Source organism: Notolepis coatsorum, assembly GCF_963971535.1.
Source record: "Notolepis coatsorum genome assembly, chromosome: 16".
NCBI lineage: Eukaryota > Metazoa > Chordata > Actinopteri > Aulopiformes > Paralepididae > Notolepis > Notolepis coatsorum.
In genome coordinates this window covers 4635083-4662274 of record NC_140180.1, presented here as the reverse complement: position 1 = coordinate 4662274, position 27192 = coordinate 4635083, and the positions used below count along the sequence as shown (strand labels likewise).

Below are 27192 nucleotides of genomic sequence, written 5' to 3'. Positions count from 1 at the left end.
TATGCGTTTCAGCACCATGGACAGAGTACGACTATTTGGTACATTACATTGTAAAATGCTAAATGGTGCACTTATTTACCACTTTTATCCAAAGCGCTTTACAATTTTGTTCCTCACATTTTACCCATTCACTCACACATTCACACATGACAGCAGAGGCAACCATGCAAGGTGCCAACCTGATCATCAGGAGCAGTTAGGGGTTAAGTGTCTTGCTCAAGGACACTTCGACATGCTGGCCAGGAGGTGCTGGAATCGAACAGGGAACCTCCGGATTACCAGACGACTGCTCTACCTCTCTAGCCACTGTCGCAAATCATAAGAGTATAGCCTAAATAATCACGTTTATTTATTTATTTTTTAAATGTTACATAATTTAAAGCGAGTAGAACAAATTGTATAGACGTTTTCAAACGTGACAACAGAAACATTCTGGTCCCAAGATTATTTCCCATTGCAGTGTTTGCTATCAATAGCTGACCTGAAATACACTTTGGCTGAAGTTGTTCTCCTAGCAACAGAACTCAACTCACAATGTCTATATATAACTGGAAAACTAGCCTATTAAGGTAGAATGAACTCCAGAACTCCAGACTGTGAAATGACAGTAGTCCTAATTCAGATACCATCTCGAGGAGGATTTCCAGTTTGAATAACCAACTGGTGGTTTTCAGGACCATGGACAGAGAAACACTTCACCATCATTGGTATGGACAAGATAATGACGTTTTGAGAAATGGATTGTAACAAACTAATATTTGTTGCATAATAAATAGCCTGTAAAATATACTACTAGTAACGCATAATGCAAAATATTATTTATGAAAAGATATTTCGCTCCACGTTCAACATAACCCATTCGGAAAAGGAACAATAATAACTGGCAAACATAAATGTTTTCATATGAAATATAATTACGATAAATTCCTTACCTTATCATTGTTTGGTAAAGTCTGAGTCCGGTTATAAAAAGTGTCTCCTCCATTAATACTCATCAGCTCCGCATCTACAGGCAAACATAAACAGTCTGTATGACTGATCTATACAAGACATGGATCTATACAAAGATCGTCGGACGTTTGATTAATTTTTTTTAAATTATAAGAGACGCAAAACATTGTAATTCAGATCTCAGCAAAGGACATGTCCAATAGGACTGCTCTTACTTTCAGAACCACGGACAGGGGAACTGGAAATTGGGAATCCAATGGAATCCAATGAAAAGAGGATGTAAACTGTACACGTCTCAGTGGCCAAAACAAGCTAAAGACACCATTCATGATGTCTGTTTGACAACTGGAATCAGTGATGAAATGAACCTCTCTCAATGTAATCACCCACAGTGATCAATAGCCAATACAACATTTTAAAATTAACTATTTTTATTCTATAGTGTATAGATGTAACAAGTTTCAAGTTTCAAGTTTCTTTAATAGTTGTCATACAGAAGTACAGAATACTTTTATACAAAATGCTTCTTACTGTTGCGCTCCAGAGACTGTGCAAGACAAGATAAGTATGAAATAAAATAACATAGTAAAATTAGAAGTAAAAAAAATGAGGTCACAGTGTTCAGTTTAGACATATGTACAATGTTCGATGCAGAATAGACGTAGTTACCATACAATATACAATACTGTGCAGTGTACTAATATACAATACTATATAGTGCAAGGCAGAAATGGAGAAATGGGACGAGGTGCAATTTAGGTACAATTCACAGTAGGTGTACGAGTGCCTACAGAACTTCATAGAAACATAACAATTTGTTTCAGCACCATGGACAGAGTAAAACCTTTTTTACACTGCAATAAGAAATGCCTATGAAAAAAGTAGGCTATATATAAGGCTGTTGCACCAGAAAGAAGCAAGATGAGAAATATATATTTAAAAGTGAGGGAAAAGATGTCTGCATAAGCTGTGACCTACTTTCAAAAGTAAAATGAAATTACATCAGCCCTACTGATAATGTCCCATATCATTGCTGTTGAGTTCAGGACCATGGACAGAGAAGGAATGATATACCCTCATTGGTATGTGTAACTGTTTGCAGTAGCCTACTTTTCAGATGTATGCTATGTTTAATTTTTGCTGCCTGTCTAATATGAGTTTGTTGAGCTATCCTGATTATTTCAAATGTGATATGTCAATGAGTGTGTTCTATTTTATTTAATTGAATCAATCAATCAATCAATCAATCAATCAATTAATCAATCAGCCAACCAAACAAACAACCTGCCATGCAGCCGACCAACAAACAAAACAACCAACCAACCAACCAACCAACCAACCAACCAACCAACCAACCAACCAACCAACCAACCAATCAATCAATCCACTTTATTTAGGCATAACGTAAAATACAGATGGAATACGAAAGCTCCACATTAGCACCTTAATGTAATATTCAAAATGACTTACCTGTCCTGAATTTGGTAAAGTCTGAGTCCGGTTATAATAAGTGTCTCCTCCATTAATACTGATCAGCTCCGCATCTACAGGCGGATACGGCGCAGGGAAAACCACTACGTCACTCTTCAGTGTGTCTGAGCTGAAACACACGTCATACTGCTGAGTAGATGTAGAGTAAGACCAGCTCCCGTCAGGGTGGGTGGTGATCATTGGGGCGCTGTACCTGCTGAAACTGTCTGTCCTGTGGCATTTGACAGCTATTAAACTGATGAGGCTCAGTAGAAAGATCACTGACACCGAGGCGATGGCGATCAGCAGATACAGGTTAAAAGAAGAGAAGCTCTCCTCCTTTATCGGTACATGTCTGAATTGAGTCTGGATGTCACCTGTGTCTTCAACCACCACTACATCAATAGACACAGTCGCTGACAGGGAGGGTTCTCCATTATCAGAAACCGACACCACCAACGGGTGAGATTTCAGGTCATTGTCACTCATTCGCCTCTTAGTCCTGATTTCTCCGGTGCTGGTTCCGATTCGGAAGAGGTTTAATCCTTTGGGCTCAGAGATGTGATAAGAAAGCAGCGCATTGTAGCCAGAGTCTGCATCTACAGCCCTGATCTTGGCCACAAAGTAGCCCGCTTCAGCAGAATAGGGGATGTTCTCACTGTTAACAGAGCTGTGCTCAGAATAGGGCGCGAGAATCCCGGGACTGTTGTCATTCTCATCCAGGATAAAAACGTTCACAGTCACGTTGCTGCTGAGCGGAGGAACACCAGAGTCTGTGGCCTGAACTTTAAACTGGAACGTGTTTAACTCCTCAAAGTTAAAAGACTGCAGACTGACTAGATCTCCTGTCTCTGAGTTAATATTCACCATTGTAGACAGAGGCAATGAGTTAGTGTTACTGTTTAGTAATGAATATCTCACCTGGCCATTTTCATTAACGTCAGCATCAACTGCAGTTACAGTTTTAATAATTGCTCCGACTGGACTGTTCTCTTTTAAATAAACATTAATAACGGGTTCAGAGAAGCGAGGAGCGTTATCATTGACATCAGAAACGTGTACAGTAACAACACTGGTGCTGGAGAGAGGCGGGGTCCCTTCATCTGTAGCTGTGATGGTGACGTTGTACTGAGATATACTCTCTCTGTCTAGAGGCCCGTCAACAACGAGTGAATAATAGTTTTCATAGTTTGATTCTAATTTGAAAGGGACCTTATTTACAATACCACATTTCACTAATCCATTTGTGCCTCCGTCTTTATCCAGGACTGAAACCAGAGCAATAGCAGTGCCTACTTTAGAATCCTCCCTCACTGTGTTTAGTAGTGACGTCACAGTGATCTCAGGAGCGTTGTCATTGAGGTCCACCACCTCTACCAGCACTTTACAATGAGCGGACATCGGCGGTTGGCCTTTGTCACTCGCCTCTACACGGATCTCAAAAGCTTTCCATTCTTCAAAGTCAATATTGCCCTTTACTGTGATAACACCAGTCTGAGGGTCGATTTCAAATACATCCAGTATGTGGTCTTGATCTTTGCTTCTGAGAGAATATACAATTTCACCGTTCAGGCCGTCATCTAGATCGCTGGCACTCATAGTAATTACCGTTGTGCCAGGCAGAGTGTTTTCAATTACTCTAGTCTTATATAGAGATTGACTGAATATCGGTAGGTTATCATTAATATCTAAAACATTAATAACAAGCTGTGAGGTGCCGGACTTCGGGGGAGAACCTCCATCTACAGCAGTGAGTGTAAGGTTAATAACGGGCTGTTTCTCACGATCTAAAGATTTCTGTAGCACTAATTCAGCATAAACAGTATCTCCTTTGTGCACCGCAAGTGAGAAATGTTCATTAGGACTTAACCTGTATGTACTGACTCCGTTTTTACCAACATCTGCGTCTGATGCTTCAGATAAAGCGAATTTCGCTCCTGGTAATGTGGTCTCTACAATATCCAAATGTTGTGATTTGGTTGTAAATGTCGGTGCATTATCATTTGAATCTGTAATATCTACTTTAATTCGGTAAAGCTTTAAAGGGTTGTTTATCACGGCCTCTACACTGACTGTACATTTGGCTACCTTCGCACAAAGCTCCTCTCGGTCTATTCTCTCGTTGACGAACAGAACACCAGTCTTCAGATTTACCTCGAAGTATTTCCTCTTTGATCCGGTAACAATCTGAAACATACGGGACTCCAACTCCTGGACGTTGAGGTTTAGATCCTTAGCGATATTTCCAACAGAAGTCCCCGGGTTTAGCTCCTCTGACACGGAGTAGGAGAGCTGCCCCGACACCGCTTCCCAGTAACACTCCAGCAGCACAAGCACCAGATATGTCACAATAGAGCTCCGTCCACTCGGTAAAGACATGATTCCATCCGACGTGAGCAAAACATAGATCCACGTAAACGATTTCTGTCAAATAATCCAAATATAAATGTATTTTTAAAACACTATTGAATCATAAAGCAAACGGAGATCATCCAACAGTCCGTACTGCCTCGTTCTGCGTCTCTTTGTAACAAAGCCCAGAGAAACATCATCATCATCCTCTGAATCTGGGAGTGGTCTCGAGCCTCCGAAGAGAAGATCTCTATGTTATGGTCTACAGTGTCGCCATGTGGTGATTTGAATGTACTACACTTATTTAAAACCATGTCTCAAATATGTGATTTCATTCAACATTGTAAAGTTATGTCAAATCTTTTACTGAAATAGAAGATAGTTAGGCTTACATATTTCAAATACAAATGCTTCTTAGGCACAATAGCATTACCTATAGAAAGTTTGCTTTACAACGATACACAATGATATAAAATGACTGCTATGCCTTTCAGCACCATGGACAGAGTCCGACTCTTTGGTACAATAAATTGTAAAATGCAAGTGATAAAGGTATAGTCTAAATAATCACGTGTTTGTACATACTTTATAACAAGTAGAAGAAAATGCATAGAACTTTTCAAACATGACAACAGAAACATTATAAGGGCCCAAGATGATTTCCTTTTGCAGTGTTTGCTATCAATAGCTGACAGGAAATACACTTTGGCCCAAGCTGTTCCCCTAACAACGGAATACAACTCACAATGTCTATATAGAACTGAGAAACTATTTAAGGTAGAATGAACTACAGAACTCCAGATTTTGAAATTACAGTATAGCCATAATCCAGATACCATCTCAAGAACAATTTCCAGTTTGAATAGCCAACTGTTGGTTTTCAGCACCATGTACAGAGAAAATATATCGCCATCATTGGTGTGGACAACATAATAACGTTTTGAGAAATTGATTGTAACAAACGAATATTTGTTGCATATTAAATAGCCTGTAAAATATACTACTAGTAACGCATAATGCAAAATCTAATTTACGAAAAGATATTTCGCTCCACTTTCAACATAACCCATTCGAACCATTGGGAAAAGGAACAATGATAACTGGCAAACATAAATGTTTTCATATGAAAAATAATTACGATAAATTCCTTACCTTATCATTGTTTGGTAACGTCTGAGTCCGGTTATAATAAGTGTCTCCTCCATTAATACTGATCAGCTCCGCATCTACAGGTGGATACGGCGCGGGGAAAACCACTACGTCACTCTTCAGTGTGTCTGAGCTGAAACACACGTCATACTGCTGAGTAGATTTAGAGTAAGACCAGCTCCCGTCAGGGTGGGTGGTGATCATTGGGGCGCTGTACCTGCTGAAACTGTCTGTCCTGTGGCATTTTACAGCTATTAAACTGATGAGGCTCAGTAGAAAGATCACTGACACCGAGGCGATGGCGATCAGCAGATACAGGTTAAAAGAAGAGAAGCTCTCCTCCTTTATCGGTACATGTCTGAATTGAGTCTGGATGTCACCTGTGTCTTCAACCACCACTACATCAATAGACACAGTCGCTGACAGGGAGGGTTCTCCATTATCAGAAACCGACACCACCAACGGGTGAGATTTCAGGTCATTGTCACTCATTCGCCTCTTAGTCCTGATTTCTCCGGTGCTGGTTCCGATTCTGAAGAGGTTTAATCCTTTGGGCTCAGAGATGTGATAAGAAAGCAGCGCATTGTAGCCAGAGTCTGCGTCTACAGCCCTGATCTTGGCCACAAAGTAGCCCGCTTCAGCAGAATAGGGAATGTTCTCACTGTTAACAGAGCTGTGCTCAGAATAGGGTGCGAGAATCCCAGGACTGTTGTCATTCTCATCCAGGATAAAAACTTTCACAGTCACGTTGCTGCTGAGCGGAGGAACACCAGAGTCTGTGGCCTGAACTTTAAACTGGAACGTGTTTAACTCCTCGAAGTTAAAAGACTGCAGACTGACTAGATCTCCTGTCTCTGAGTTGATATTCACCATTGTAGACAGAGGCAATGAGTTACTGTTACTGTTTACAAATGAATATCTCACCTGGCCATTTTCATTAACGTCAGCATCAACTGCAGATACAGTTTTAATAATTGCTCCAACGGGACTGTTCTCTTTTAAATAAACATTAATAACGGGTTCTGAGAAGCGAGGTGCATTATCATTAACATCAGAAACGTGTACAGTAACAACACTGGTGCTGGAGAGAGGCGGGGTCCCTTCATCTGTAGCTGTGATGGTGACGTTGTACTGAGAAATACTCTCTCTGTCTAGAGGCCCGTCAACAACGAGTGAATAATAGTTTTTATAATTAGATTCTAATTTGAACGGCACCTCGTTCTTTATTTGACAATGCACTATTCCGTTCTTTCCTCCGTCTTTGTCGAGGACTGAGATAAGAGCCAGGGCGGTACCAGCCTTTGCGTCCTCTCTCACTCTGTTCGTTAGAGACGTGACGGAGATTTCCGGGACATTGTCATTAACGTCCAAAACCTCGATCAATAGTTTTGCGTGAGAGGTCATTGGCGACGGAGCCCCGTCGCTTGCTTGGACTCTAATCTCAAAGGCATTATTTTCTTCAAAATCTATATCCCCTTTGTTTGTGACAGTCCCCGTTTTGGCATCAATCGAAAACAGATTTGACATCTTCCCCCTCCCCACCTCACTGAAGGAATAGAATATTTCTCCATTTGGACCTATGTCTAAATCCGTAGCATTCAGCGTTATGATAGACGTGCCGTGGGGTGCATTCTCATAAACGCTGGCTTTATACAACGTTTGACTGAAAACCGGAGTGTTATCGTTAACGTCCAGTACATTTACAATAATAGTCATACTACCAGATTTGGCAGGACTCCCCCCATCAACGGCGGTCAGTGTGAGTTTGATCACAGACTGCTTCTCTCGGTCTAAAGCTTTCTGCAGCACTAACTCCGCAGACACACTACCTCCTTTCTGGCTCGAGAGAGAAAAATATTCATTTGGGCTGAGCTTGTAGGCGCTTACGGTGTTCTTACCTACATCTGCATCATGAGCCAACTGTAATGGGAATTCAACCCCTGCTAACGTACTCTCCGTTATATTGATAATCTGCGCCCTGGTTAGAAAGGTCGGAGAGTTATCGTTCACATCTAAGATGTTGATTTCAATTCGGTATAGTTTCAAGGGGTCATTAATAACAGCCTCGACGCTTAGGGAGCATGTTTTGTCATCGGCGCAAAGCTCCTCTCGGTCTATCCTCTCGTTGACGTACAGAACGCCAGTCTTCAGATTTACCTCGAAGTATTTCCTCTTTGATCCGGTAACAATCTGAAACATACGGGACTCCAACTCCTGGACGTTGAGGTTTAGATCCTTAGCGATATTTCCAACAGAAGTCCCCGGGTTTAGCTCCTCTGACACGGAGTAGGAGAGCTGCCCCGACACCGCTTCCCAGTAACACTCCAGCAGCACAAGCACCAGATATGTCACAATAGAGCTCCTTCCACTCGGTAAAGACATGATTCCATCCGACGTGAGCAAAACATAGATCCACGTATACGATTTCTGTCAAATAATCCAAATGTAAATGTATTTTTTAAACACTATCGAATCACAAAGCAAACGGAGATCATCCAACAGTCCGTACTGCCTCGTTCTGCGTCTCTTTGTAACAAAGCCCTGAGAAACATCATCATCATCATCCTCTGAATCTGGGAGTGGTCTCGAGCCTCCGAAGAGAAGATCTCTATGTTATGGTCTACAGTGTCGCCATGTGGTGATTCGAATGAACTACACTTATTTAAAACCATGTCTCAAAAATGTTAATTCAATAAACATTGAAAAGTGCTGTCAAAATAATATAATAAAAGAAGTACAACTATTTTGTGCTTAACATTTCCAAATACAAAGTTTTCATAGGCACAATACAATTACCTATAGAAAAGAAGGCTATAAAATGACCTCTATGCGTTTCAGCACCATGGACAGAGTACAACTATTTGGTACATTACATTGTAAAATGGTAAATGGTGCATTTATTTAGCACTTTTATCCAAAGCGCTTTAAAATTGTGTTCCTCATATTTCACGCATTCACTCAGACATTCACACACCACCATGCAAGGTGCCAACCTGCTCATCAGGAGCAGTTAGGGGTTAAGTGTCTTGCTCAAGGACACTTCGACAGGCTGGCCAGGAGGTGCGGGAATCGAACAGGGAACCTCCGGATTACCAGGCGACTACTCTACCTCCAGAGCCACTGTCGCAAATCATAAGAGTATAGCCTAAATAATAACATTTATTTATTTGTTTTGAAAATGTTACATAATTTAAAACAAGTAGAACAAATTGTATAGATGTTTTCAAACGTGACAACAGAAACATTCTGGTCCCAAGATTATTTCCCATTGCAGTGTTTGCTATCAATAGCTGACCGGAAATACACTTTGGCTGAAGTTGTTCTCCTAGCAACGCAACTCAACTGACAATGTCTATATATAACTGAAAAACTAGCCTATTAAGGTAGAATGAACTCCAGAACTCCAGACTGTGAAATTACAGTAGTCCTAATTCAGATACCATCTCGAGGAAGATTTCCAGTTTGAATAACCAACCGTGGTTTTCAGGACCATGGATAGAGAAACACGTCACTGCCATTGGTATGGACAAGATAATGACGTTTTCAGAAATGGATTGTAACAAACAAATATTTGTTGCATAATAAATAGCGTGTAAAATATACTACTAATAATGCAAAATATAATTTACGAAAATATATTTTGCTCCACGTTCAACCCATTCTAACCATTTGGAAAAGGAACAATGATAACTGGCCAACATAAATGTTTTCATATGAAATATAATTTCGATAAATTCCTTACCTTATCATTGTTTGGTAACGTCTGAGTCCGGTTATAATAAGTGTCTCCTCCATTAATACTGATCAGCTCCGCATCTACAGGTGGATACGGCGCGGGGAAAACCACTACGTCACTCTTCAGTGTGTCTGAGCTGAAACACACGTCATACTGCTGGGTAGATTTAGAGTAAGACCAGCTCCCGTCAGGGTGGGTGGTGATCATTGGGGCGCTGTACCTGCTGAAACTGTCTGTCCTGTGGCATTTGACAGCTATTAAACTGATGAGGCTCAGTAGAAAGATCACTGACACCGAGGCGATGGCGATCAGCAGATACAGGTTAAAAGAAGAGAAGCTCTCCTCCTTTATCGGTACATGTCTGAATTGAGTCTGGATGTCACCTGTGTCTTCAACCACCACTACATCAATAGACACAGTCGCTGACAGGGAGGGTTCTCCATTATCAGAAACCGACACCACCAACGGGTGAGATTTCAGGTCATTGTCACTCATTCTCCTCTTAGTCCTGATTTCTCCGGTGCTGGTTCCGATTCTGAAGAGGTTTAATCCTTTGGGCTCAGAGATGTGATAAGAAAGCAGCGCATTATAGCCAGAGTCTGCGTCTACAGCCCTGATCTTGGCCACAAAGTAGCCCGCTTCAGCAGAATAGGGAATGTTCTCACTGTTAACAGAGCTGTGCTCAGAATAGGGCGCGAGAATCCCGGGACTGTTGTCATTCTCATCCAGGATAAAAACGTTCACAGTCACGTTGCTGCTGAGCGGAGGAACACCAGAGTCTGTGGCCTGAACTTTGAACTGGAACGTGTTTAACTCCTCGAAGTTAAAAGACTGCAGACTGACTAGATCTCCTGTCTCTGAGTTAATATTCACCATTGTAGACAGAGGCAATGAGTTACTGTTACTGTTTAGAAATGAATATCTCACCTGGCCATTTTCATTAACGTCATCATCAACTGCAGTTACAGTTTTAATAATTGCTCCGACTGGACTGTTCTCTTTTAAATAAACATTAATAACGGGTTCTGAGAAGCGAGGTGCATTATCATTAACATCAGAAACGTGTACAGTAACAACACTGGTGCTGGAGAGAGGCGGGGTCCCTTCATCTGTAGCTGTGATGGTTATATTATACTGAGAAATACTCTCTCTGTCTAGAGGCCCGTCAACAACGAGTGAATAATAGTTCTTATAGTTTGTCTCCAATTTGAACGGGACCTTATTTATAATCTCACTTCTGATTTCGCCATTTTTGCCTCCATCTTTATCGAGGACTGACACAAGAGCAATAGCAGTGCCTACTTTAGAATCCTCCTTCACTGTGTTTAGTAGTGACGTCACAGTGATCTCGGGAGCGTTGTCATTGAGGTCCACCACCTCTACCAGCACTTTACAATGAGCGGACATCGGGGGTTGGCCTTTGTCACTCGCTTCTGCTCGAATTTCGAAGGCAGCATTTTGCTCGAAATTGACATGACCCTTAACTGTAATTGTCCCAGTGTCTGCGTCAATTTGAAAAACGTCCAATATACGGTCCTGTCCCTTACTTCGGAGTGAATACACAATCTCACCGTTTACACCTTCATCTGCGTCGCTTGCATTTAGAGTAATCACCTTCGTACCGATGGCCATGTTTTCCAGAATTCGAGTTTTATACAGTGAGCTGCTAAATACGGGTGGGTTATCATTAGCATCTAAAACATGGATAGTTAATTGAGACGTACCAGATCTAGGTGGGAGTCCTCCGTCGATCGCAGTCAAAGTGAGTTGAATCAACGGCTGTTTCTCTCGGTCTAAAGCTTTCTGTAAAACTAATTCAGCTGATATGCTTTCCTCTCCTTTGATTGTAGCCAGAGTGAAATATTCATTTGGTGAAACTTTGAACGTATTAACCTTATTCTTCCCAACGTCTGCATCGACTACCTCTGACAAAGCGAATTTTATTCCCGGTAAAGTATTCTCTGCTATGTCTATAGTTTGTGATTTTTCTGTGAAAAACGGCGCATTATCATTTACATCGAGGATATTGATCTCTAAACGGTAAAGCTTCAATGGGTTGTTTATCACGGCCTCTACGCTGACTGTACATTTGTCTTCCTCTGCACAAAGCTCCTCTCTGTCTATCCTCTCATTGACGTACAGAACGCCAGTCTTCAGATTTACCTCGAAGTATTTTCTCTTTGATCCGGTAACAATCTGAAACATACGAGACTCCAGCTCCTGGACGTTGAGGTTTAGATCCTTAGCGATATTTCCAACAGAAGTCCCCGGGTTTAGCTCCTCTGACACGGAGTAGGAGAGCTGCCCCGACACCGCTTCCCAGTAACACTCCAGCAGCACAAGCACCAGATATGTCACAATAGAGCTCCTTCCACTCGGTAAAGACATGATTCCATCCGACATGAGCAAAACATAGATCCACGTAAACTATTTCTGTCAAATAATCCAAATATAAATGTATTTTTAAAACACTATCGAATCATAAAGCAAACGGAGATCATCCAACAGTCCGTACTGCCTCGCTCTGCGTCTCTTTGTAACAAAGCCCAGAGAAACATCATCATCATCATCATCCTCTGAATCTGGGAGTGGTCTCGAGCCTCCGAGGAGAAGATCTCTATGTTATGGTCTACAGTGTCGCCACGTGGTGATTTGAATGTACTACACTTATTTAAAACCATGTCTCAAATATGTGATTTCATTCAACATTGTAAAGTTATGTCAAATCTTTTACTGAAATAGAAGATAGTTAGGCTTAAATATTTCAAATACAAATGCTTCTTAGGCACAATAGCATTACCTATAGAAAGTTTGCTTTACAACGATACACAATGATATAAAATGACTGCTATGCGTTTCAGCACCATGGACAGAGTCCAACTCTTTGGTACATTAAATTGTAAAATGCAAGTGATAAAGGTATAGTCTAATTAATCACGTGTTTGTACATACTTTATAACAAGTAGAACAAATCTATAGACCTTTTCAAATGTGACAACAGAAACATTATAAGGGCCCAAGATGATTTCCTTTTGCAGTGTTTGCTATCAATAGCTGACAGGAAATACACTTTGGCCCAAGCTGTTCCCCTAACAACGGAATACAACTCACAATGTCTATATAGAACTGAGAAACTATTTAAAGTAGAATGAACTCCAGAACTCAAGATTGTGAAATGACAGTATAGCCATAATCCAGATACCATCTCGAGAACAATTTCCAGTTTGAATAGCCAACTGTTGGTTTTCAGGACCATGGACAGAGAAAATATATCAGTCATTGGTGTGGACAACATGACAAGGTTTTGAGAAATGGATTGTAACAAACAAATATTTGTAGCAAATTCAATAGCCTGTAAAATATACTGCTAACGCATAATGCAAAATATAATTTATGAAAAGATATTTCGCTCCACGTTCAACATAACCCATTCGAACCATTCAGAACAGGAACAATGATAACTGGCAAACTTAAATAAAGGCGTTTATAAATAAAACATTTATTCGTTATCAATAGCTGACCGGAAATCCACTTTGGCCCACGCTTTTCCCATAACAACGGTATTCAACTGACAATGTCTATATAGAACTGAAAAAAGTGCCTATTCCTGAACTCCAGACTGTGAAATGACAGTAGTCCTAATTCAGATACAATCTCTTTTTTTTTTTATCCACTTTTTCTCCCATTTTTCTATATTTTTCTCCCATCCCAATTTCGTATCATCCAATTCAACCCTCCCCTGTCACGAACGCTGTTTCTTGCCTCCCACAAGCCGGCTGCAATGTGGACTAAGTCATACATAGCACAAGTCCCCTCCGGTACTTGAGGTAACAGCAGTCGCATCTTTTCACCTGCGCAGCTCGATCTCTAGTGTCGAGGAGTAACGCGTGGGAGGCTCACGCTGCCCCCGACACTTCCTGATTCTACTGCGCAGGCGCACCAACCGACTTGTAGGAGTCGCTTGTTCACAACGTTCGATCCCCACCCTTCAGTTTTCCCTCCCCGTAATACGGCCAATGTGTATTAGTATGAACGACCAGCTAAACTGAAAAACAATGTGGAGAGCTGGATTCGAACACGCGAATCCTAGCGTCTCCACACTGGTGGCGAGTGCCTTGCCCACTACACCACCTAGCCGCCCAATTCAGATACAATCTCAAGTACAATTTCAAGTTGGAAAAGCCAACTGGTGGTTTTCAGGACCACGGACAGAGAAACATGTCACTTTCATTGGTATGGACAACATAACAATGACGTTTTGAGAAAAATGGATTGTAACAAAATAAATACTTGTTGCTGTAAAATATACTGCTAGTAGTGCATAATGCAAAATATAATTAAATTAGATTTCGCTCCACGTTCAACATAATCCATTCGAACCATTCCGAACAGGAACAATGATAACTGGCCAACATAAATGTTTTCAAATTAAATATAATTACAATAAATTCCTTACCTTATCATTGTTGGGTAACGTCTGAGTCCGGTTATAATAAGTGTCTCCTCCATTAATACTGATCAGCTCTGCATCTACAGGTGGATACGGCGCGGGGAAAACCACTACGTCACTCTTCAGTGTGTCTGAGCTGAAACACACGTCATACTGCTGAGTAGATTTAGAGTAAGACCAGCTCCCGTCAGGGTGGGTGGTGATCATTGGGGCGCTGTACCTGCTGAAACTGTCTGTCCTGTGGCATTTGACAGCTATTAAACTGATGAGGCTCAGTAGAAAGATCACTGACACCGAGGCGATGGCGATCAGCAGATACAGGTTAAAAGAAGAGAAGCTCTCCTCCTTTATCGGTACATGTCTGAATTGAGTCTGGATGTCACCTGTGTCTTCAACCACCACTACATCAATAGACACAGTCGCTGACAGGGAGGGTTCTCCATTATCAGAAACCGACACCACCAACGGGTGAGATTTCAGGTCATTGTCACTCATTCTCCTCTTAGTCCTGATTTCTCCGGTGCTGGTTCCGATTCGGAAGAGGTTTAATCCTTTGGGCTCAGAGATGTGATAAGAAAGCAGCGCATTGTAGCCAGAGTCTGCGTCTACAGCCCTGATCTTGGCCACAAAGTAGCCCGCTTCAGCAGAATAGGGAATGTTCTCACTGTTAACAGAGCTGTGCTCAGAATAGGGCGCGAGAATCCCGGGACTGTTGTCATTCTCATCCAGGATAAAAACGTTCACAGTCACGTTGCTGCTGAGCGGAGGAACACCAGAGTCTGTGGCCTGAACTTTAAACTGGAACGTGTTTAACTCCTCGAAGTTAAAAGACTGCAGACTGACTAGATCTCCTGTCTCTGAGTTAATATTCACCATTGTAGACAGAGGCAATGAGTTACTGTTACTGTTTAGAAATGAATATCTCACCTGGCCATTTTCATTTACATCAGCATCAACTGCAGATACTGTTTTAATAATTGCTCCGACTGGACTGTTCTCTTTTAAGTAAACATTAATCACAGGTTCTGAGAAGCGAGGAGCGTTATCATTAACATCAGAAACGTGTACAGTAACAACACTGGTGCTGGAGAGAGGCGGGGTCCCTTCATCTGTAGCTGTGATGGTTATATTATACTGAGATATACTCTCTCTGTCGAGAGGCCCGTCAACAACGAGTGAATAGTAGTTTTTATAGTTCGTCTCTAATCTGAAAGGGACTTTAGTCGTGATGACGCATTTTACTTCACCGTTCTTGCCTCCATCTCTATCGAGGACAGAGACAAGAGCAATAGCGTTTCCTACTTTAGTGTCCTCTTTCACTGTGCGGACGAGTGACGTCACAGTGATCTCGGGAGCGTTGTCATTGAGGTCCACCACCTCTACCAGCACTTTACAATGAGCGGACATCGGCGGCTGACCTTGGTCTCTCGCTTCTGCTCGAATCTCAAATGCGGGGTGTTCCTCAAAGTCCACATTACCTATAATTGTTATCGTGCCCGTGTGTGGGTCTAACTGAAAGATCTCCAAAATGTGATCCTGCTCTTTTGCACTGAGCTTATATATGATTTCTTTGTTTGGTCCGTCATCTAAGTCGGTTGCATTTAAAGTTAACAAAGTTGTTCCAATGGGGGCGTTTTCAAAGATACGAGATTTGTACAATGTGTTTGCAAACACCGGAGGATTATCGTTAATGTCTAAAACGTGAATTATAATTTCTGAAGTGCCAGATTTCGGGGGAGTTCCCCCATCGACTGCCGTTACAGTAAGTTTGATCACTGGCTCCTTTTCTCGGTCTAAAGCTTTCTGTAACACTAGCTCGGTGGATACACTCTCCCCTGCTTTGCTCACCGGTAATGAGAAATGCTCATTAGAACTGATTTTATATGTATTTATCCCATTCTTTCCTACGTCTGTGTCATAGGCTTGCAATATAGGAAACCTAGCCCCGGGTAACGTACTTTCAGCAATATCTATGCTTTGTGATTTAGCAATGAAAGACGGGTAGTTATCATTAACATCTAAGATATTGATCTCGATTCGGTAAAGCTTAAGCGGGTTGTTTATCACGGCCTCTACGGTGACCATACATTTCGGAGCCTTCGCACAAAGCGCCTCTCGGTCTATCCTCTCGTTGACATACAGAACGCCAGTCTTCAGATTTACCTCGAAGTATTTCCTCTTTGATCCGGTAACAATCTGAAACATACGGGACTCCAGCTCCTGGACGTTGAGGTTTAGATCCTTAGCGATGTTTCCAACAGAAGTCCCCGGGTTTAGCTCCTCTGACACGGAGTAGGAGAGCTGCCCCGACACCGCTTCCCAGTAACACTCCAGCAGCACAAGCACCAGATAGGTCACAATAGAGCTCCTTCCACTCGGTAAAGACATGATTCCATCCGACGTGAGCGAAGCATAGATCCAAATTACCAAGCAGAATCAAGGTAATCCAAGGTTCAAGGGAACTATATATCGAACTGAGATTCAAACACAGACGATAAAATATAAATATGTCCTCCCTCTCTCGTTTCTCCGTCTCTTTGTAACAAAGCCCGAGTAACTGTCCCTATCATGTGAAAACGGGAGGGGCCTCCGACGTGCCAGAGAGCAGCGTTTCACTCCAATGGATCAACAGCGGCGCCTAGTGGCGAACGTGCTGATGTACAGCAAGGGTTGTGAATATCACTGTAGCTTCTAGAGCTCCTTTATATCAAAGGAGCCTCATCCACTGGCAATATAAACACACTCTTCTGTTGATACCACGTAATATTAAGGTTATCTTGACTTTCACTCGAAAATATAGGGTGCTCTGTATTTCAGCACCATGGACAGCGCCAAGGAACACGAGTAAACGGAAATGTACTTTCCCTTTGAATGCCTACCGCATTCAATTCAATCTCCATGATTAGGTTAAGTATGAATTTACCCCCCCCCCCCCCCCACTCCAGACACACACACACACACAGGTGAGAATGTTTTATTTACCTTTGCCAATTACTCTCTTGGGCTTTCCTAAAGCATTTAATAGAATAGCCATATCAGGACCATGGACAGCGACCCAACACAGTGTGTTGGTGATGAGGTGTAATCTCCCTCTCTATATCTATCTATCTATCTATCTATCTATCTATCTATCTATCTATCTATCTATCTATCTATCTATCTATCTATCTATCTATCTCTCTCTCTCTCTCTCTCTCTCTCTCTCTCTCTCTCTCTCTCTCTCTCTCTCTCTCTCTCTCTCTCTCTCTCTCTCTCTCTCTCTCTCTCTCTATCTATCTATCTATCTTATCTATCTATCTATCTATCTATCTACACACACACACACTCTCACATGTTTGAGGGTGTTTTCAGGGCCCCAGACATGTCTGGACCTGCACACACTGCAGTATCTCTCTCCTTCCCCCTGAACAATTATTCAATTCAATTCAATTCAATTCAAAAAACGTTATTAGTCCCGCAAGGGGCAATTTAAGACATGATATCAAACAGCTGCATTTCTATACATTCAGGACAAAACAGGACAGAACAGGGACAAAAGACATACATTAGACATTAGCCCACTCCGCACACCACACCCATGAATGCTCTGCACATCTTCTTAGGCCAATGGCATGAAAGTAAGTAGCCTAAGAGTCTGTGTGAAGGGCCTGGACTGAGACCATAATAAGGGCCTCTGGCTGGTGGCCTTTGAGACACATTTAAACTGACAGTATCACAAGCCTGGCATTAGCCAGCCAATCAAAGTGTCATCACACTGACCAATCAAAGTATTATAACACTGAGCAATCAAAGTGTCATCACACTGACCAATCAAAGTGTCATCACACTGACCAATCAAAGTATTATAACACTGAGCAATCAAAGTGTCATCACACTGACCAATCAAAGTGTCATCACACTGACCAATCAAAGTGTCATCACACTGACCAATCAAAGAGTCACCACACTGACCAATCAAAGTGTCATCACACTGACCAATCAAAGTATTATAACACTGAGCAATCAAAGTGTCATCACACTGACCAATCAAAGTATTATAACACTGAGCAATCAAAGTGTCATCACACTGACCAATCAAAGTATTATAACACTGAGCAATCAAAGTGTAATCACACTGACCAATCAAAGTATTATAACACTGAGCAATCAAAGTGTCATCACACTGACCAATCAAAGTGTCATCACACTGACCAATCAAAGTATTATAACACTGAGCAATCAAAGTGTCATCACACTGACCAATCAAAGTGTCATCACACTGACCAATCAAAGTGTCATCACACTGACCAATCAAAGAGTCACCACACTGACCAATCAAAGAGTCATCACACTGACCAATCAAAGTGTCATCACACTGACCAATCAAAGAGTCATCACACTGACCAATCAAAGTGTCATCACACTGACCAATCAAAGAGTCATCACACTGACCAATCAAAGAGTCACCACACTGACCAATCAAAGAGTCATCACACTGACCAATCAAAGAGTCATCACACTGACCAATCAAAGTGTCATCACACTGACCAATCAAAGAGTCATCACACTGACCAATCAAAGAGTCATCACACTGACCAATCTGAACACACACACAGCACTGTAAGGTGGTCTGGAGGAAAGCGTGCACCCGATGTTACCGTCCCACTGTGGCTTCTATGATTTTTTAAATACCATATACTGTACTTGATACGTATATTCATGTACTATGCATTGTGCACGTGTGTGAACAGGCGTACAAACCTATACATCAGGTCAGAGTTTCATCTCTCTCTCTCTCTCTCTCTCTCTCTCTCTCTCTCTCTCTCTCTCTCTCTCTCTCTCTCTCTCTCTCTCTCTCACTCTCTCTCTCTCTCTCTCTCTCTACACTCACACTACACTCGCGTTGTGTCTCTCCTTGTCTTCCATGTCTCGTTCTCTCCGTCTCCCCAGATATATATATATTTCAGGGATATATAACAACTAGGTCCCACAGGGTCCTGTACAGTATTGTACTCTGCTCACGGCCACAGAGGGGCCACCATGCTTCCCTCACAGGGCACTGCTGTGTAACGACCAGGTGTAGAGATGTGGACCCACGTGCAGCCAGGGGGCAGGAGGCAGGAGGCAGGGGGCAGGGGGCAGGGGGCAGGGGGCAGGGGGCAGGAGGCAGGAGGCAGGGGGCAGGGGGCAGGAGGGAGGGGGCAGGAGGCAGGGGGCAGGGGGCAGGAGGCAGGAGGCAGAGAGAGAGAAAGAAGAGAGAGAGAGGCAGATAAACAAGAGAGAGAGAAACAAGAGAGAGAGACAGGCAGAGAAACAAGAGAGAGAGAGAGACAGATAAACAAGAGAGAGAGAAACAAGAGAGAGAGACAGGCAGAGAAACAAGAGAGAGAGAGAGAGACAGACATAGACAAGAGAGAGATACAGACAGAGAGAGAAGAGGGAAAGAGAGACAGAGACACAAGAGAGAGAGACAAGAGGGAAAGAGAGACAGAGACACAAGAGAGAGAGACAAGAGACACAAGAGAGAGACAGACAGACAGAGAGACATGAAGGAGAGACAGACAGAGAAACAGAGGCTAGATGTCACAACCCTGCCATGCTGGGTGTTTATGATGTTTGACCCTGCATCTCCATGGAGACCGCAGTTATGATGTTGTTGACCCTGCATCTCCATGGAGACCGCAGTTATGATGATGTTTGACCCTGCATCTCCATGGAGACCGCAGTTATGATGTTGTTTGACCCTGCATCTCCATGGAGACCACAGTTATGATGTTGTTTACCCTGCATCTCCATGGAGACCGCAGTTATGATGTTGTTTGACCCTGCATCTCCATGGAGACCACAGTTATGATGTTGTTTGACCCTGCATCTCCATGGAGACCACAGTTATGATGTTGTTTACCCTGCATCTCCATGGAGACAGCAGTTATGATGTTGTTTGACCCTGCATCTCCATGGAGACCGCAGTTATGATGTTGTTTACCCTGCATCTCCATGGAGACCGCAGTTATGATGTTGTTTACCCTGCATCTCCATGGAGACCGCAGTTATGTTGTTTACCCTGCATCTCCATGGAGACGCAGTTATGAGCTTTTATGAACGTTCCCCAGTTTGTAATCCTGGGATTAGGCCCTCGCTGCAGCCAGGCTCCTGTCCTATTTCCATTCACTGGGAAAACATGATTTGAAATATTAATAATCATCACATTCAGAGTCATAATCCCCCCCCCCCCCCCCCCTTCAACCCAATAACAATAATAGCTCCGCTGGGACGACCTGAGCCGAGAGGTTCTAGGTCAAAGTGGGTGACAGCGAAATAGTAGCCCTCAGAAACTGACCCTGAAATGCACGTATACGCTCACGTACACACGTACACACACACACACACACACACACACACACACACACACACACACACACACACACACACACGCACACACACACACACGCACACGCACACACACACGCACACACACGCGCACGCCGAGTCATATGAAGACCGCCACCTGGTCTCCCAGAGCTAGACGGTAGATGACTGGAGCTTTAGTGAGTCATACTTTTATGTGTAGGTCAGCCTTAGATACGTTACTAACGTTACTGGGCTGAAGGAGGCCGAGCGAGTCTGTCTGACTTCAATCCATCAGTCAAACAAACACTCACTCACACAGACAAAACATCTCCCCGGGCCTCGGGGGGGGGGGGGGGGGGGCGCTCCAGTAGCACACCACACCGCATAGCGCGCTGCTGAGTCGCGAAGCGGTCGCCCCCCCTCGGGTTCGATTATTCCCCGATCCGGTGGCCATGTGCCGCATGGCTTCCCCTCTTCTCCCCCCGTTTCACCCTCTCTCCTCTGTCGGTCCTGCGTGGCCAGAAGGTCCTGCGTTGACCAAAAAAAGCTGAAAAACATCTCCCCAGGCCTGTATGTTCTACACCCACACACCTCAGAAGATATATCACATTATTATAATATAAACGTCATTAGTGATGCACCGATGTGAAAATTGTGGCCGATACCGATAACCGATATTAATATTGCTGTTCTGGCCGATACCGATATTTACCGATGTCGATATCTCTGTATAGAAAACACTTTTTTATGATAATCAAATAAAGAGCTATTTTCCAAAACGCATACTTTTTTTTACTTTTGTAACTTATTTTCAGAAATTACTGATATTTTGAAACTATTTAAGGCCAAAACATGTAAAAAAAAAAAAAAAAAAAAAACTTTTTTTTTTTTTTTTTTTTTTAATATCTGCCCTATCTTGATATCGGACCGATACCGATGTATAAAAAAATTGCCATATCGGCCGATATTATATCGGCGGCCGATATATCGTGCATCACTAAACGTCATAAATCCAGAGAATTGCCTTTTATAACGCGACACCGAGGCAGCTTCACGTTCATCCGGTTCAGATCCCCGGTGGTGTGTGGCCGTCAGCTGACACACACCGTGAGCCCATCCTGTAGGTCACACACACACACACACACACACACACACACACACACACACACACACACACACACACACACACACACACACACACACACACACACACACACACACACACACACACACACACACACACACACACACACACACACACGCACACACACACACACACACACACACACACACACACACACACACACACACACACACACGCGCGTGTGTCCAGGCCGGCTATGATATAAAGCGTGGGATATAAACACAGGCGGCACTGGATCCACCATCGCAGCGGCTCTCCAAGAAATTAAAACCATAAGCTATGGCGACAATTCCACGAGAGCCGCTAAGTAACACATGACCCATTTACCCTCCAGTGGCATTGGGAGTCCATCGCTATATACAACCCACATGGAGAGCCTGGTCAGTAGCCTCTATATACAACACTAACCCACATGGAGAGCCTGGTCAGTAGCTCCTCTATATACAACACTAACCCACATGGAGAGCCTGGTCAGTAGCTCCTCTATATACAACACTAACCCACATGGAGAGCCCTGGTCAGTAGCCTCTATATACAACTGTAAGATTCTGATCAAACTGGCCAGTATCACGTCTTCGTCTGTTTGGCTCTCCATCCAATTCCTCTGCGTTGTGTACTTTTAATGGTCCTGACGTCTCCGATACTGGTAGATAAGATCCTTATCTTCCCCCGTTAGTGCAATCCATAAACCATAATACTTCTCCACTTCCGTAAGAATTCGACACTTCGACCTTATGAGGAGAAGCGTTGTTTTATTGCTATAAACAGAACCTCATAATCAGATGTTATCAGATGTTATCAAATTGTATCGTCCTTGAAGAGTCTATTCTAATGATCTCTCGGTGTGTTCAGAATTGTCCTTTTGTTATTCAGTCCAATAGTGGTCAGGCCTAGTCGTTAGCCTGAACCCTCCTCGTGTTAGCCGAAGCTAATGATGTCGTGGCATTCTTCCTCCTCCCCCCCCCCCCCCTCTCTCGTGATAAGAGGAGAGAGAGAGTCCTCTGTGTGATCTCAGTCCTACTCGCTCTCGGTCAGATTATCGTCTGGCTTCCACCCGGAAACACCGTTCGACTCATAGATGTTCGTCGTCGCAACGACGGCCCCGCCTTCTGGTTGTCATGCGACGTGTTGTCATGACAACTGCATAACCTTTAACACTAATAAACTTTCATTCACTGTGAACCGCTCTCCCTCTCTGGGAGACACTCCGTCTTATCTCAGATGTTCTTCCAAGGAATGCATAACAAAACCCTCACTGATGCGGCCTGTGCCTGTGAAACCACTGGTTCCACCACCGTCAATATCACTGTCTCCTGCTTCCATGCACATTTCGATCTACCATTTTAGCTGTCATCTCTCCCCAATCTATACATCACATACATTGAAAAACCACCATTTTCTCTCACAACACTAACCCACATGGAGAGCCCTGGTCAGTAGCTCCTCTATATACAACACTAACCCACATGGAGAGCCTGGTCAGTAGCTCCTCTATATACAACACTAACCCACATGGAGAGCCTGGTCAGTAGCTCCTCTATATACAACACTAACCCACATGGAGAGCCTGGTCAGTAGCTCCTCTATATACAACACTAACCCACATGGAGAGCCTGGTCAGTAGCTCCTCTATATACAACACTAACCCACATGGAGAGCCTGGTCAGTAGCTCCTCTATATACAACACTAACCCACATGGAGAGCCTGGTCAGTAGCTCCTCTATATACAACACTAACTAACCCACATGGAGAGCCTGGTCAGTAGCTCCTCTATATACAACACTAACTAACCCACATGGAGAGCCTGGTCAGTAGCTCCTCTATATACAACACTAACCCACATGGAGAGCCTGGTCAGTAGCCTCTATATACAACACTAACCCACATGGAGGGCCTGGTCAGTAGCTCCTCTATATACAACACTAACCCACATGGATAGCCTGGTCAGTAGCTCCTCTATATACAACACTAACCCACATGGAGAGCCTGGTCAGTAGCTCCTCTATATACAACACTAACCCCCATGGAGAGCCTGGTCAGTAGCTCCTCTATATACAACACTAACCCACATGGAGAGCCTGGTCAGTAGCTCCTCTATATACAACACTAACCCACATGGAGAGCCTGGTCAGTAGCTCCTCTATATACAACACTAACCCACATGGAGAGCCTGGTCAGTAGCTCCTCTATATACAACACTAACCCACATGGAGAGCCTGGTCAGTAGCTCCTCTATATACAACACTAACCCACATGGAGAGCCTGGTCAGTAGCTCCTCTATATACAACACTAACCCACACGGAGAGCCCGGTCAGTAGCTCCTCTATATACAACACTAACCCACATGGAGAGCCTGGTCAGTAGCCTCTATATACAACACTAACCCACATGGAGAGCCTGGTCAGTAGCTCCTCTATATACAACACTAACCCACATGGAGAGCCTGGTCAGTAGCTCCTCTATATACAACACTAACCCACATGGAGAGCCTGGTCAGTAGCTCCTCTATATACAACACTAACCCACATGGAGAGCCTGGTCAGTAGCTCCTCTATATACAACACTAACCCACATGGAGAGCCTGGTCAGTAGCCTCTATATACAACACTAACCCACATGGAGAGCCTGGTCAGTAGCTCCTCTATATACAACACTAACCCACATGGAGAGCCTGGTCAGTAGCCTCTATATACAACACTAACCCACATGGAGAGCCTGGTCAGTAGCTCCTCTATATACAACACTAACCCACATGGAGAGCCTGGTCAGTAGCCTCTATATACAACACTAACCCACATGGAGAGCCTGGTCAGTAGCTCCTCTATATACAACACTAACCCACATGGAGAGCCTGGTCAGTAGCTCCTCTATATACAACACTAACCCACATGGAGAGCCTGGTCAGTAGCCTCTATATACAACACTAACCCACATGGAGAGCCTGGTCAGTAGCCTCTATATACAACACTAACCCACATGGAGAGCCTGGTCAGTAGCCTCTATATACAACACTAACCCACATGGAGAGCCTGGTCAGTAGCTCCTCTATATACAACACTAACCCACATGGAGAGCCTGGTCAGTAGCCTCTATATACAACACTAACCCACATGGAGAGCCTGGTCAGTAGCCTCTATATACAACACTAACCCACATGGAGAGCCTGGTCAGTAGCTTCTATATACAATCTCAGGAGGCTCATACAGAACCAAGCATTTCACTGTACTGTACCTTATTATGTGTGACAAATAAAACACAACTTGAAACTTGAGCTGACAGTGCGACAGAGTGAGAAACACGCTGATGTCACCGAGCCGACGCATCACTTCCTGTTCCCGCTGCCGCGCTGTAGGCCTCCGCAGAGCCGTCAGTGATGAAGCTATTAGCAGAGAGCCGCGCTCATGTGGAAACGGTGAATGATCTTGTGTAGTCGTAATGTGTAGGCATCGACACACACACACACACACACACACACCGACACACACACACACACACGCACGCACGCACACGCGCACACACACACACACACACACACACACACACACACACACACACACACACACACACACATATATATATATATATATATACACACACACACATACACGCATACACACATACTATACACACATATACTGTACACACACACAGCAATGACTCCGCAGATTTCTTTAAAATCATATAATAAACCAGGCAACAATCCTATCCCCCCATTCTCATTTGCTTTTGATGAGAGTTTCCATCTCCGGAGGCCATGGTAATCAAATGCGCTAATTATTAATGGCGAATAAATTGTGAATAATTGATGGCGGATAAACGCTGGATATATATACAAAGATACACAGTGTTTGGTCCCCGAACACAGATAAATGGTGCGTGATGAAAGCAGCGGTGAGCTAACAACATGCCTCCCCGTTAGTCTGCCCGTCTGTCTGTCGTGAGCAATACCATGAGAGTCGAAGAGCGTCGGTTAACCATTTCACTGCCACACGACAAAGGGTTAACCCATTCACAATCACACTACAGAAGGTTAACCGTCTGTAGTGTGGTAGTGAAAGGTTAACCGTATGTAGTGTGGTAGTGAAAGGGTTAACCTTCTGTAGTGTGGTAGTGAAATGTTAACCTTCTGTAGTGTGGTAGTGAAAGGTTAACCTTCTGTAGTGTGGTAGTGAAAGGTTAACCTTCTGTAGTGTGGTAGTGAAATGTTAACCTTCTGTAGTGTGGTAGTGAAAGGTTAACCTTCTGTAGTGTGGTAGTGAACGGTTAACCTGTAGTGTGGTAGTGAAAGTGTTAACCTTCTGTAGTGTGGTAGTGAAAGGTTAACCTTCTGTAGTGTGGTAGTGAAAGTGTTAACCTTCTGTAGTGTGGTAGTGAAAGTGTTAACCTTCTGTAGTGTGGTAGTGAAAGGTTAACCTTCTGTAGTGTGGTAGTGAAAGGGTTAACATTCTGTAGTGTGGTAGTGAAAGGTTAACTGTCTGTAGTGTGGTAGTGAAAGGTTAACCTTCTGTAGTGTGGTAGTGAAAGGTTAACCTTCTGTAGGGTGGTAGTGAAAGGTTAACCTTCTGTAGTGTGGTAGTGAAAGGTTAACCTTCTGTAGTGTGGTAGTGAAAGGTTAACCTTCTGTAGTGTGGTAGTGAAAGGTTAACCGTCTGTAGTGTGGTAGTGAAAGGTTAACCTTCTGTAGTGTGGTAGTGAAAGGTTAACCTTCTGTAGGGTGGTAGTGAAGGGTTAACCTTCTGTAGTGTGGTAGTGAAAGGTTAACCTTCTGTAGTGTGGTAGTGAAAGGTTAACCTTCTGTAGTGTGGTAGTGAAAGGTTAACCGTCTGTAGTGTGGTAGTGAAAGGTTAACCTTCTGTAGTGTGGTAGTGAAAGGTTAACCTTCTGTAGTGTGGTAGTGAAAGGTTAACCTTCTGTAGTGTGGTAGTGAAAGGTTAACCTTCTGTAGTGTGGTAGTGAAAGGTTAACCTTCTGTAGTGTGGCAGTGAAAGGTTAACCTTCTGTAGTGTGGTAGTGAAAGGTTAACCTTCTGTAGTGTGGTAGTGAAATGTTAACCTTCTGTAGTGTGGTAGTGAAAGGGTTAACCTTCTGTAGTGTGGTAGTGAAAGGTTAACCGTCTGTAGTGTGGTAGTGAAAGGTTAACCTTCTGTAGTGTGGTAGTGAAATGTTAACCTTCTGTAGTGTGGTAGTGAAAGGGTTAACCTTCTGTAGTGTGGTAGTGAAAGGTTAACCTTCTGTAGTGTGGTAGTGAAATGTTAACCTTCTGTAGTGTGGTAGTGAAAGGTTAACTGTCTGTAGTGTGGTAGTGAAAGGTTAACCTTCTGTAGTATGGTAGTGAAAGGTTAACCTTCTGTAGGGTGGTAGTGAAAGGTTAACCTTCTGTAGTGTGGTAGTGAAAGGTTAACCTTCTGTAGTGTGGTAGTGAAAGGTTAACCTTCTGTAGTGTGGTAGTGAAAGGGTTAACCTTCTGTAGTGTGGTAGTGAAAGGTTAACCGTCTGTAGTGTGGTAGTGAAAGGTTAACCTTCTGTAGTGTGGTAGTGAAAGGTTAACCTTCTGTAGTGTGGTAGTGAAAGGTTAACCTTCTGTAGTGTGGTAGTGAAAGGTTAACCT

At 43.3% G+C, this 27192-nt stretch overlaps 4 protein-coding genes across 4 annotated transcripts in view; all 4 read right to left on the bottom strand.

Moving 5' to 3' along the window:
- Nucleotides 1–216: 216 nt before the first annotated feature.
- Nucleotides 217–4800, bottom strand: LOC311242451 (protocadherin alpha-8-like; the record flags this gene model as incomplete). Its single annotated transcript, XM_084331414.1, has 2 exons — nt 217–249; nt 2422–4800. 2 exons carry the CDS (start codon nt 4798–4800, stop codon nt 217–219), a joined length of 2412 nt encoding a protein of 803 aa, XP_084187540.1.
- A 1107-nt stretch (nt 4801–5907) lies between these two features.
- On the bottom strand, nt 5908–8304 carry LOC311242328 (protocadherin alpha-8-like; the record flags this gene model as incomplete). The annotated part of the gene is made up of 1 exon (XM_084331277.1): nt 5908–8304. One exon carries the CDS (start codon nt 8302–8304, stop codon nt 5908–5910), a length of 2397 nt encoding a protein of 798 aa, XP_084187403.1.
- Nucleotides 8305–9631: 1327 nt separating this feature from the next.
- LOC311242450 (protocadherin alpha-8-like) lies at nt 9632–12061 on the bottom strand (the record flags this gene model as incomplete). Its single annotated transcript, XM_084331413.1, has 1 exon — nt 9632–12061. One exon carries the CDS (start codon nt 12059–12061, stop codon nt 9632–9634), a length of 2430 nt encoding a protein of 809 aa, XP_084187539.1.
- A 1765-nt stretch (nt 12062–13826) lies between these two features.
- The window catches only part of LOC311242449 (protocadherin alpha-C2-like), a gene marked incomplete at both ends in the record, with an annotated part of 81914 nt that continues 68548 nt past the window's right edge, over nt 13827–27192 (bottom strand). Inside the window, 2 exons of the mRNA XM_084331412.1 lie at nt 13827–13844; nt 14115–14817. Coding sequence (XP_084187538.1) covers nt 13827–13844; nt 14115–14817 — 721 coding nt within the window. The remainder of the gene's footprint in view (nt 13845–14114; nt 14818–27192) is intronic.